Source organism: Pygocentrus nattereri, chromosome 27 (assembly GCF_015220715.1).
Source record: "Pygocentrus nattereri isolate fPygNat1 chromosome 27, fPygNat1.pri, whole genome shotgun sequence".
Classification (NCBI taxonomy): domain Eukaryota; kingdom Metazoa; phylum Chordata; class Actinopteri; order Characiformes; family Serrasalmidae; genus Pygocentrus; species Pygocentrus nattereri.
The window spans coordinates 9,873,450-9,885,442 of NC_051237.1; the positions used below are offsets into that span (position 1 = coordinate 9,873,450).

At 40.5% G+C, this 11,993-nt stretch overlaps 3 protein-coding genes across 4 annotated transcripts; 1 reads left to right on the top strand and 2 right to left on the bottom strand.

The window, feature by feature from the left end:
* The first annotated feature begins 380 nt into the window (after nucleotides 1-380).
* On the top strand, nucleotides 381-3,725 carry jtb (jumping translocation breakpoint). Of its 2 annotated transcripts, none has more exons than XM_017695398.2 (6): nucleotides 381-575; nucleotides 1,215-1,385; nucleotides 1,543-1,583; nucleotides 1,724-1,809; nucleotides 1,950-2,029; nucleotides 2,132-3,725. In XM_017695398.2, exons 2-6 carry the CDS (start codon nucleotides 1,297-1,299, stop codon nucleotides 2,286-2,288), a joined length of 453 nt encoding a protein of 150 aa, XP_017550887.1. In that variant the 5' UTR covers nucleotides 381-575; nucleotides 1,215-1,296; the 3' UTR covers nucleotides 2,289-3,725. The 2 variants fall into 2 exon arrangements, with proteins under 2 accessions (XP_017550887.1, XP_017550897.1); XM_017695408.2 differs by having other exon boundaries at nucleotides 1,953-2,029.
* On the bottom strand, nucleotides 3,696-7,558 carry si:ch211-191i18.4 (uncharacterized protein LOC799350 homolog). The gene is made up of 3 exons (XM_037535539.1): nucleotides 7,074-7,558; nucleotides 6,657-6,770; nucleotides 3,696-3,962 (listed from the first exon to the last, which is right to left on the bottom strand). Exons 1-3 carry the CDS (start codon nucleotides 7,197-7,199, stop codon nucleotides 3,855-3,857), a joined length of 348 nt encoding a protein of 115 aa, XP_037391436.1. The 5' UTR covers nucleotides 7,200-7,558; the 3' UTR covers nucleotides 3,696-3,854.
* Nucleotides 7,559-8,464: 906 nt separating this feature from the next.
* On the bottom strand, nucleotides 8,465-10,133 carry cart4 (cocaine- and amphetamine-regulated transcript 4). The gene is made up of 3 exons (XM_017692928.2): nucleotides 9,875-10,133; nucleotides 9,639-9,719; nucleotides 8,465-8,767 (listed from the first exon to the last, which is right to left on the bottom strand). Exons 1-3 carry the CDS (start codon nucleotides 10,001-10,003, stop codon nucleotides 8,660-8,662), a joined length of 318 nt encoding a protein of 105 aa, XP_017548417.1. The 5' UTR covers nucleotides 10,004-10,133; the 3' UTR covers nucleotides 8,465-8,659.
* Between the last annotated feature and the right edge of the window lie 1,860 nt (nucleotides 10,134-11,993).

The window sequence follows — 11,993 nt, forward strand, 5'->3', positions numbered from 1 at the left end:
CCTAATCCCTTAGACATTCTTTTAGGATAGTTTTAGATTTTGGCCTAAAATGTATTTTTAAATACATGCATGGAGGGGAGGTACATGCAAAAATAATGCCCAAAGAAAAAGAAAATATGTAATATATATTAAAAATTCCATTAATAACATTATATACAACTCAGAAAATGAGTGTAAGCTCACTAAATGTTTACGATAGTAAATAAAATCAGTAGGAGTCAGTACGTTTCTGTTTAATGCACAATTTCACATAAAAAAAACACAATTGTCACAGTTGAATTATGTAGAGATTTTGAAAATTCGGTGTAGTTCCCCTTCAATGGGAACAACCACTAGACGGCGCTCTAACGGTGCTCTAAAGGAAAAAAATGCACATTCACTCGACTTGACGTCATCGCAACGCTCGAGTTAAAGATGGCGGGCCGTCACGTCTTCACTCCTGTGTAAATAAAGTATCAGGTTAAAAACAGCGGAACGACGACCGGCCACGCGATCTCAAGTGACAGTTTTCGGACTTTCGGCGATATCGGGACATATCCAGTCATCGGGGCGCGGAGCGGCGATGGTGCTGTGAGGTGAGGACGCTGCTGTGTGTTTAGAGCTTCCTTCAGTAACGCGACGCGCAGCCGGACGCGCAGCGGGCGCTTCATCGGCTCTCCGTAACGCTGATGAGCCGGTCAGGGACGTGTTTTGGCCTTTACACTCACGAAGGCTACTCGTGTTGGCAGCCAGCAAACTGTATGTTTTAAAGAGCGCCAGCCAAACCAGAGCTGGCGCTTCGCCGAGTGTGATGAGTTCACTTTCCACAACTTCCAGCGGGCTAATTAATGGCCAAATAATGGAAGTTATCACATCTCACACAGATAAGCCCAGCTTCCTTACTGTCAGTGGCGTTTGTACAGACAGGAACGTGTGTCAGAAGTATCAGGTATCTTATCAGCTCTCCTGCCAAGACTGAACTTTCCGGTCTACCTTAACAGTCGCAGCAGGTACATTCCTGTGATTCTGGTAACAACTGCACCAACAAGAAGTGACTGTTGCGCCATTTAAGGTGGAAGGGAAGATGCGAAAGACAAGCTAGCCTCACTTTCCTGCTCTTCTTGGGGTTTCTTCATCTTTCGCAGTCTGTACTCTGCCTGGTTGTTAATCGGTTTGTTGATGTGAGTCTTCGACTCTACCCTCACCTCGCTTCTCCCCGTGCCTCCTGTCTTCAGGCTCGATCGAAGCTGCTCCAGCGAAGCTATGAAGCGTCTATAAGTGGTAGCGCTGGGGTGTGTGTGCGCGTGCGCCCGCGGGATGGAGAGTGATTGCAGGATCCCGATGGCCTGTCTGAGACCCCGAGTCCTGGCTCTGCACGCGCTCTTCTGGGGTCTGGTGTCTCTCAGGTTAGTCCACAAAATTACAAAAGCCTTTGATTCGGGCTGATAAGTCACTGGTTTCCGTCTCGGAAATTTCTCTCAAAGGGCAGACCAAGTGGGAAACTTTGAGATTTTATGAGTGATGATTATCAATGACTCTTCACCTTTTTTATTCCTCTCTCAGAGTGTTTGGGGCTGCGCTTCTGAGTGAAGAGAAATCTGCAGGTACATACAGATGTTCTTTCAAATCCCGGTACACAGAGTTCTAAAGTAGCCTATCTAGAACACACCGATAACTCTTATAATGCAGCTGTCTACATCATTAACAAAATTGTCTTGCTGATGTTAATGTTTCTTAATTGCAGTAACAAAGTCTGTGACCATGCCATGTTGGCAATTGGAAGAGTTTGTAGTTGCTACCGAGTGCACCCTGTGTAATGCTTTTCAAACGGTGAGAATCATCTTTGTGTGTGTGTGTGTTTAAATTCTGTATGCGTATATTTACTCCAAAGGTCAGTCCAATATTTGTTTTTGTGAGTGGCACTAATGTTCCTTTGGCTTGCATTAAATCCCTGTCCATAATCTCTCCAGAAGACAGAAGTGGCCTGTCGCCAGACAGGATATGTGGAGAGGATTAACTGTACCAAGTCCAACAAAGATGAGTTGAAGAGGTAAGCCCGGCTCTTTCCCTGAACCTTACTGAGTCTTTTAACAACTGCAATGTTCCCATTAAACACAAGTTGTTATTGTCCTTTCTCTTTGCATCTTGGTAGTTGCCGCTCAGCAACAATGGAGGAGCACCTGTTCTGGAAGTTTGAAGGTGCCGTGCTGGGGCTCACTGTTATCTTCGCACTAGTGGTGGTTGCCCGGCAGCGCTCCTTAGACCGGCAAGCCTCGGAAAAGGTTCGCAGGCAGATAGAATCTATTTAGTACTCAAAACTTGAGTTAAGAACTATTGGACAAATCTGATCAGGAGGTCCAGTCCTCTGAAGTTACAGCAAGGGTCAGCATTTTTTCAGTGTTATAGCACAGCTGTAGTAACCAGTTCACCTCCCCGGTTTACTGGTTCAGCATGGGTTGTGATCAGTGGACACTCCTCCACAAAACTTGCCATGACTGGCCGAATAAATGATAGATTCCTTTACATTCTGACATTAAATGTGGATGAGAGATTTCGGCCTCCTTGCAGAATTGACCCTTTTCCCCAGATAATCCATGCTATGGTACAGTGATCTTGTTTTAACTATGAACTTTCAAGGATTTGAATTGGAGATTCAGCCTCCAAATGAAATGGAAAATTAAACACAGACAGACATTACATGAGAAACAACTGATAGCTTGCTAAGACCTGAGATTAGGGAAAGTTTCTGTGTTTATAGTATATGGCTGAAGGTACATGTTTTCACTAACACTGTGCTGATTTTATGTACAGGGTGAGTATGTGAGTTTGTTTCAAATGACCACATGTTTTAAAAGTATTGGAAACTTGTCTTGCCTTTGAATCTGAAAAATATGATTTGTCTTGGAAGTGTCAAACTGACGTTTTTAATTATGAAACGTTGGCCCTGCATTTTTTTTTTTTAAGTGTGTTCCATATCATACTGGGCTGAATGTAATTATTGACACTGAAAAAATGGTTGCTTGCCTCTTTGCTTGTAGACTCCAGAACATAAATAATTAGCATCAATTGTTCAGTTTTTCCTTTTATAAAATTATATAAAATTAGAATTGTTTTTCTAGCCCTTTCAGTTTCAACCATGGCATCAAATACAGAATGACCACTTTTCTCTCCGTCATGCTGTGCATGGTTTTCAGTGTATGTCTGATGTTTTGCCTGCTTAATATTTGACTTGTACAAAGTACTGATGACGCGTTGGGCACTGCACTGATTGCCGCTGCTGATTTCTCTCAACCTAAACTCTGCTTTTTTTTTAATCTGTCTGTTAAAAATGTAGTAAAGCTGCATTATGTTGAATAACGTTTCAGTTTTAAATTGCTTTTTGAAGTGGTAGACATGTATGGTGAAAACCTACTCTGTCTTTTTTATTTTAACTGTGGCACAAGTCCGGCTTGAACCTGTGCTTCCAGGAGTAGAGCTGTTCTTTTTATTTTTCTACACCATGTCCCTCTGGTCATGTGTGATCTGGTGGGGTGAAGCCAGTTTGCAAAGTCATATTTCATCTATTTTGTTGCTGGACAGGATTACAAGTGAAGAAAAGGCTGCATGTTCCTGGCTAGGGTCTTCTCTTTGGCAAGTTTTACTGGCCCACCCAAACTGTAGATAATGTATTTTTTATGAAAGATGCAATGTTTCCTATTCTCTATGTTTGAAAGGGGAATAGAGGAATAAACTAAACAGAGAGAGTTCTTGCTGTATCTTTTTTTTTAGCCTTTGTTTCATGTATACGACTTCATTTTCCTTGCAAAGCTGTTAACGTCTCTAAGATAAGAGTATTTATTTTCGTGCATTTTCTCACAAATCATTGTAATGTGAGATTAAAAGCTCTTTAAGAAAAAGTGAGTGCACTTTGATGCTTTGGGACAGGAGCAGATATGGCCATGCTGAGAGTCTCTCCAAGCAGAGCAGTACTTTTCAACGTTGCACTGTGGAGAGAAAATGACATAAGAACAAATAAACACTTTGTTCTTGCACTTCTATAATTAGTGTAATAAGAGACGCCTACACAAACGCCAAGCCATCTGAATGGTGATTGCATAATCTTTGGCAGAGCCAAAAATGCTCAGTATACCAGAAACAAGTCCCTTAAATGTTTCACACCAATCCACTAAGTGCTGCTCGAATGGGCAGTGGAGCACTGGGCTACAAAGTGCTTGTAGGTTAAAGCCTCATTGGAGGTACAATCCTGTGAAATGTCTGAATGGACAATAAATCAGCAAATTATAGAGGTGTAGCCAAGGGAATGAGGCATGGCCACACTTCTGGCCATCCAAGTTTTGGAAAGTGAGACAGCCATCAATCAACCATCCATAATAAAGCATCATTTACACTTTATGGAGAAAATCTGTCATTAAGGTAGTTTACCAGTCAGTTATGAGAGTCTGATGATGCTGCATTTAATAACACCATGTAACAATTTTCAAAAAAAAATTTGTTCCCAGTTGTTAAGTGTGTTTTCCTGATTGTTTGTACCCTAAATGAATAGAAAAAAGTTATTATTCCCTGTAAACTTTGGTTTTGTGGTCAGCAAAATGATATTTTGAAATTGATCTATTTTTAAGGATATTCGCCATATTTCAAGATACTTAAGAAGCTTCTGGAATTGTGAGAACTATCAAGAAGTTTCTAGAACTGTCCAGAATTATCTAGAACTTTCTGGGACTGTACAGAATTGTAGGTAGCTGTATAACTACAGTTATATAGGGCCACTATAGCCCTTCCTGAGAGACAGAGAGACATGATCTAATTGATTGGGATTGCATAGTAAGTGGGCAACAGCCATCACAGACAAAGGGGAATTGACCTAGACAGACAGGTGTGAATTCATTCTCTATTCAGATTCTGATAACGACAGTATTCACACTTCACCCCACACCCATTACAGGAGGAGCTTAGGAAGGACCACTACTTTCAAATGTATATATTGTGTGTTACTCTGCTACCGGGTGATCAGTCTTGCTCTGCTGAATCCTCAGTACACTCTTGTACTTTGATACTGCATGGAATAAAGATTGACCATTTTTATCGAGTTTGGAGAGGCATCCTTTTTCCTTACAGTACACAGCAACTTAGTCAATTTAGATGGCATCAAGAGGTTGCATACATCCAGCAGATGCATTTTGCTATGTATGTGGCCATTTTATAAAGACAAGAGTGAAAAAGTACTCTGTGGAAGCATCTGCTAAGATGTGTGAGGCCTACAAAGCATACTTCGGCATGCCTGTTGGTGACCAAGACAAACCATGGGCTCCTCATTTCACTTGTGAGCACTACAAGAAAACTCTTGAAGGTAAGCGGATAAATGATACTCTCTTAAATAGCAGATTTAAATTTTTATTTTGCAAATTTCTTAAATCAGTTAAAGTTTAAAAGAGCTTTAATTAACACCTTTTCACATGTTGTAGTTAAATATATCAAATATATACAGATATATTTTATTGTTTGATATATAACAGATTTCAAACTGTGTTAATATCGCACATACCACTAGTCATTAGTGTGAAATAGGCCTAAATCAAATTCTTAATCCAAATTTTATTTTGTTTGCTTATAGGTTGGTACAGGGGAGAGAAGAGAGCCATGCATGTTGCTGTCCCAAGAATTTGGCGTGAACCGACTGATCACTGACATTATGAACTTTGAATGCCGTTACCAAGGACAATATAACGAGAACATGATGGGCGACTATATTTGGGGATTGATTCGTGAATCTGATTTGCAGTATAGTCGTAAATCTCGGAAAACCACACACTTCTGAACAGTTTTTGGTAATCTGTGTAAATTTGCAATGCCTATAGTGTTCTTAGTCTGACTGTATAAATGAGAAGATGCAAAATCGTCTGTTTCTATAATAAAAATTCATAATTTTCATTGCCGTGGTCACAAAAGCGAAGTTTATGATGAATGTAAGCAATTTTTAATTTGTTTTAGACATAAGCAATTGGAATATAACATTAAAAAGCTGGGAACAAAACTTGTGTTACATAGTGTAATCAGTGTGTCTTGCTGTGATGGGCTAAGTACTCAATAAACAGGCGAGTCAATGTGCACTGGGCCCCTTCAGCAGTGCTGCTCTGTAAGCTACACTGTGAATAAGGCTATTCGATACATTAGGTACTAAAAGTAGTCAGCTATAATCATTTATCATGCTCATTTCTTGTTATAGTTGAATATACGCATGTGGTGTAAATACCTTATACAGTGCTGTCTGGCTGACTGTCTAATCATTGCACTCATGTATTACCTGAAGTGAATTCAACCTAAATGAATAACTTCTGTAGCCTGTCTATATAAAATGTTTTTTTTTTTTTGTTGTGCACTAAAAAAAGTGATGCATTTAATTTACTTGATTCAAACACATCATTTCCTCATGTATCACTAAAATATGTAACATCAACAGTTTTATCTTTCAATTTACTTTCAGCAATAGTTGTATTAATGTCATATTTTATTGATGTGGAAATGATGGACAGATTTGGTTATCTACAGAGATAAACAAACCATCAGTTTACATGTCAATTTAATGCAGTTGTGCTCCCAGGTAAATCATCCGTCTTAACCTGACCCTCCCATACTAAAGGTTCTAGCTATGCTCCTGGTCTGTTATGGGATAGAAGTACCAGAACTGTTATTCTCCTTCTCTTCAAACGCCTGCACACTCCTGGAAGACGGTTGAACCTCTGCCTTAATGTACTCTCGCCATCTGTCTGGAAGTTTCCATTAGAGGATTTTGTCTGCGAAGATAAAACAGTTTCATTAGCCTAGCACTTTGGCTAACAAGAACCGCGCCACCCTTGTTGTGTTAAAATGCCCGTTATTTCAGTGACACTGTCGATATTTGATTTTTAATAACGTTATTTCAGTATCAAAATCTTTGCTGTCATATATTAAAGATACACTGTATTACAGTACAATATACAGTAATTAGCATGTTTTCGAGTAGAAGGGTCACTGACCAGGACGTCGTGACGAATTTCTCGATAAACCTGCTTAATCTAGTCTACAGGTTGCGTTGGTTTTGTGCACGTTTCACTCACCAGGTCTGTTTTGGTCTCCTCACTGGAGTCCGTCAGTTCCAAAGGCAGGTTCTCCGGTGGTCTCGCGAACACAGTAGTAACACATAAAACTACACAAACCACAATCAGCGAGGTGAAATTTGGCATAATGTGGTTTTACGCCACTTGTGAGGGACAATATTAGCCTGGCGCTTCTGATTGGGAGCAGGTCCGTGTTATTTTTCCGCACCTGTTCTCAGACAAGCCCCGCCTCTTGCGCGAGTAGTTCGTGCTGAAATAGCCAATCCAAGCTGTAGACGGGCCTTCTAGCCATTAATCTCGCAGGTCTCTAATCTCGGGCTTTGTCGGTGTACGGGTGGGTGAAACGCAGATCCCACATGTTTTAAGCGTAAATATCCGCCCAGTATGAGAGACTTAATTAGTGAAAACGTTAAGTTATCTTGTTTTGCTGCGTGTCTCACATATGATAAAATAATACCTCCATCCCGAGCACCTGTGTCCCGACTTGTAGTGCAGGCTAATCCTCTCTATTTCAAAGCGGCTTTGCCGTGTGTGTTTAGCCTCCCCTGTTGCCCCCTCCCAGAGTGTGTGTGTTATTTATCCAGTGGGTAAGGAAAAGTCATCTGACCGTCAAGTGGTACTGTGGCCTAGCTGTTTACACACGTGTATGAGCTGTAAATGCCCGCACAGTGTTTCTGAGCTGTGTGCGTGAGGACCAAAACTGTCAGCAGCTAACAGGAGATTATGGACATTCATTTTATTGCAATGCTCTCTGTTCCTTTGGTGTTTTATTGAAATAAATGTCAGTGCCTCGCCGGTTCGGAGAAAATGACAGAAAACCCATTGATTATGTCAACACAGGCTGTGTAGACCTGTTATCTTGTGATAGTGGCTAAAAGGTCAGAGTCACCGTCCGAGTAAGGTTTTCTGTGGTGTAGAAAAGGGCACAGCGGCATTAATCCTCACCATGCTCTGATTTACAGCTGAATTATTTAAAGGAGTCAGACTGCCGCTGTGTAAAGTTCATCAAGGAGCCAGAAGCCCTTGATGAGGACATCAGAAGAAAAAACCTATTAGACCAATCAGATAAGAAACCACAGGTCAGCAGAAGCTGAATCAGCGCTGCTCACTGATCAGGATTAAAGGTAAACTTTGTTCCCCTCGGGCCCTTTGATGATTGCCTTCTTAATTACAAGGCTTACTGAGGAACTGATCATATTGCATTGAAGGCTGGTGTAAACAGCCCGAGTGAGGGCGCCTTTCACACAGATCATACAATGACAGATATTTTATATGATACATGACAGATATTTTTCATTTTATTTTACCGTGTATGATGTTTTAATACGTGTACTGTGAAAAAAAACTGATAAACTTTGGAAAATCTCTAGAATAATTAGTTGGACATTATGCAGAATCAATGAGCCTTAACGACATTTTATTAAACAAAAATAAATCCATTTAATCGTAGCTACGCCTTAATCACACATACATGTCAAGGTTACGAACAGCACAATAGTTTCAAGACATCAACCATATAAATTCACGAATAAGACGAGTGAGAAGGCGGTCGCGCAGTGCCCGATGGGAAGTGTAGTCCTGCGGGTTCAGTAGCAGCGCAGGAAGAAGGTGTTGCAGGCGGTTCCTCTCATGCAGTCACACAGGCGGCCGATGCGCGGGCCGTGTTTCAGGGCACAGCGCTCCCCGATATCACACTGCAAACACAACAGCTCCGCTCAGTGAGCTCTGCTGCTCCTTTAGCGTGATCAGAACCACTCTGAGACTGACCCCCGCTGCCAGCGATGAAGGAGCTACAGCTACAGTTTAAACACGCACGCTGCTTATATGCGACTTAATATTAAGACTGTGGCATTAATATCACATCTTCACTTCTGGGGTTTTCAAGGGCTCTTTAGTAAAGATAGTAAAGATATATATAGAGCCATGAACACAAAAAATGTGGATGCTTATATGGATCTTCGAGAGTCTACGATTCTATACACTAAAAAAAATGGTAATGTATAGAACCATGAAAACTCAAAAAACAATGTGCATGCTTAAATGGTCCTTTGCATGATGAAACTGATTGATGGAGAATGTGTTATGTATGGTTCTATATAGCACCAAAAAGGGGTTCTTCTATTGTTATGATGTATGCGATTTGTGTATGAATATATATATATATATATATATATATATATATATATATATATATATATATATATATATATATATATATATATATATATATATATATATATATATGGGTCTTTGAGGCTTCAGAGTTCTATATAGAACCACTGTCTTTACAAAAGAACGATATTTTTAAGAGTGTATAGGATCGTAGACTCTCCAAGTAAATGGTTCTTCTCTTTTTGAGAAGATTGTTCTTTAAAGAATCTTTTCAAAGTGGTTCTTTACAGCACCAACATGTTTTTATTTAATTTTCGTCTTCAAACAATCGTATACAATTAATTAGCCAACAACCGATATCAACGACCGTTATCACCTACTACTACTACTACTACTAATAATAATAATCATAATAATAATAATAATAATAATAATAATAATAATAATAATTACCCTCGGAATGACACTGGCTTTTTTCTCCAGTGATATCCGATTGTCCTCGTCTCCTTCCAGAAGTTCTCCAATAGCTTCAGCCTGAGCAGAATGAATAGACAGAAGGTTTGAAGTAGTAGTCAAGTAGTTAGTGGAGAAATGAGCAACTTCAGTAAACATGAGCGGGTTAATGATCACTTCAGCAAACCCATCCAGAATGTAAACTCATCAGTCACCTGTTACGATTACGGTCTTACCAAGTCTCGGGTGACAAGCTGCTCCTCGTGTGCGGACATTCGGTTGTCCAGAGACCCCTGACCGTGGCATACGACGCTGAGAGCCAGGATGAAGACCCCCAGGTACACAGCTGCTCTGGCGCTGTCCATGGTGCTGGGCGCTTTGGCGTGGATTAGATCAGAGAAAATGAAAGCAGTTGGAAAACTCTTCACTTCTATTCTTTCCGTCTGGCTGTTCTCCTCCGGCTGATGCTGCTTATTGCTTCACTGAGCTGCTTGGAAACTTTCTCCATTTATACGATGCGAGTGACGGACTGGTATGGTCTCGTGACGTCACCATCTCCGTCTCCGAGACCCATTTTTCTACAGGTGTGAATAAGTCTCTAGGTCAAACGATAACACCGCACTGACAGCCCAAAGACAAAAACCAGCGCTGACAGCATGTCGTTTGTACACGTCAGGTCTGCAAACGGGAGCACATCTCGCATTTCCACTATCAGAGTACAGTTTACGAAGCTCATTACTGAGGATGAAGTAGCACGTCAGCTCACCACTGCGTGAGGTCTGACCATAAGCTAATGTTGTATGTTAGCACAAAAACATGTAAGGAATTTAGACTGAACCTAAAGCTCAAGTGTACCAAACCATGCAGCTCTTTCAGAGGAAGGATGGGTGTATTTGGTCCTAAATGGGCTTTTGAGTGTGTGAAGTTCTGCATATAATTAAATATGAAAAATCTATTTGCAGTTCTTTGAAAATCCTCATATCTACAGTCTCTCTTAAAACTCAAAATGATTTTGAGATAATTGCTGAGAGAGAACAAACCCTGCACTCTTAAAACATAAAGGGGCCAAAAGAGTTCTTTGTAGCAGCATCGATGCAGAACCTTTTTACCTGGATGAAGTTTTTTTTCCCCCTAGAACTGCACACCAAAGCCAAGAACCATACAGCTACCTTGAATTGTAGCAGTGTACACAAGAAAGATGAAGAGCCCCTTAATGACTCTACTTGAAGGCTTTAAAAGTAACTGCGCAGTAGGGCATGAAATAATCAGCACATACATACACAGGGGCTAATATGAGGAGGTCTGGATTCCTGGGAAGTGTTTAATAAAAGCCTGCTTGTTATGTGCATGCTTCATTCCAAGAGCCTGTCAAGGTGTGATTAGGTTGAGCTTACCAAGAGCAGATCCTGGTCTCCATGGCACCAAGCGCAGAAATCCAAGAGTAGATATCAACAGGCAGAACACCCTCGACACCCGAGGTCATTAGCCTCGAACCTCAGGTACAGCAGACAGCGTCCCCTATTCACCCCTTTTCTACTATTTTCAAGTAGAAAGAGCAGATACTCTACATAAACAGGGGTTTATTAATTCCATCCATAAATTAGCACATATAGAACTCAGAGAGATTTATTTCATTTCCAGTCAAAACAGCCTGAAGTACAAATTATTCTTTTTTTTAGGAGATATTTCTGAAGAGATTAGATATAAAATACTCCACTTGCATAAGAAAAGGGAAAGTCAAAGGAGTTTTAAAAATTATTGAAGATTACAAAGAATATGAGACTCCTCATAACCATGCTTGACTTGGTAGACCACCAAAACTGTCACCCTCAAATAAACAGCACTTTTATCTATGAGACAGAGGAGAAAATCAAGCTCCACACCTGCTTCAGATCTGAAAAAATCCACAAATGATTCTGTCCATCCTTCCACTGTGAGAAGACAACTCAACACTATGAGTCTGAAAAGATGTGTAGCTGTCAAGAAGCATCAACATAGAAGTTGCTGGTGGCCAACCCAGAGTCCAGACCTCAACATCACATTTACATTTACATACATTTATGGCATTTGGCTGACGCTCTTATCCAGAGCGACTTACAATTTGATCATTTTACACAAGTAGGCGAAGGTAGTGTTAGGAGTCTTGCCCAAGGACTCTTATTGGTATAATGGTTTGTACATCACTTAGTGGCATTTGAGATTCCTTGTCTTGTGAGCAGCAGAAAATCCAAGACTGAACTTTGGAGGTGTGAAAAATATCCCTTCAGATTTCTTTCGATTAACTGAAAATACGCTTCCTTTAAAGACTAGAAGCTGTAATAAAGGCAGGACTGAACACACTAAATAGTAAAAATA

What these genes read in the sequence shown, in the direction of transcription:
- jtb (XM_017695398.2), top strand. Translation starts at nt 1,297, where the DNA reads ATGGAGAGTGATTGCAGGATCCCGATGGCCTGTCTGAGACCCCGAGTC. An exon ending in TGTGTAATGCTTTTCAAACG is followed by an intron (nt 1,810 to 1,949) that starts GTGAGAATCATC and finishes TAATCTCTCCAG; the next exon opens with AAGACAGAAGTGGCCTGTCG. An exon ending in AACAAAGATGAGTTGAAGAG is followed by an intron (nt 2,030 to 2,131) that starts GTAAGCCCGGCT and finishes GCATCTTGGTAG; the next exon opens with TTGCCGCTCAGCAACAATGG.
- si:ch211-191i18.4 (XM_037535539.1), bottom strand. Translation starts at nt 7,199, where the DNA reads ATGCCAAATTTCACCTCGCTGATTGTGGTTTGTGTAGTTTTATGTGTT. An exon ending in AGGAGACCAAAACAGACCTG is followed by an intron (nt 6,771 to 7,073) that starts GTGAGTGAAACG and finishes TTATCTTCGCAG; the next exon opens with ACAAAATCCTCTAATGGAAA. An exon ending in GAAGGAGAATAACAGTTCTG is followed by an intron (nt 3,963 to 6,656) that starts GTACTTCTATCC and finishes TTCTCTCCACAG; the next exon opens with TGCAACGTTGAAAAGTACTG.
- cart4 (XM_017692928.2), bottom strand. Translation starts at nt 10,003, where the DNA reads ATGGACAGCGCCAGAGCAGCTGTGTACCTGGGGGTCTTCATCCTGGCT. An exon ending in AGCTTGTCACCCGAGACTTG is followed by an intron (nt 9,720 to 9,874) that starts GTAAGACCGTAA and finishes CATTCTGCTCAG; the next exon opens with GCTGAAGCTATTGGAGAACT. An exon ending in AAGCCAGTGTCATTCCGAGG is followed by an intron (nt 8,768 to 9,638) that starts GTAATTATTATT and finishes TTGTGTTTGCAG; the next exon opens with TGTGATATCGGGGAGCGCTG.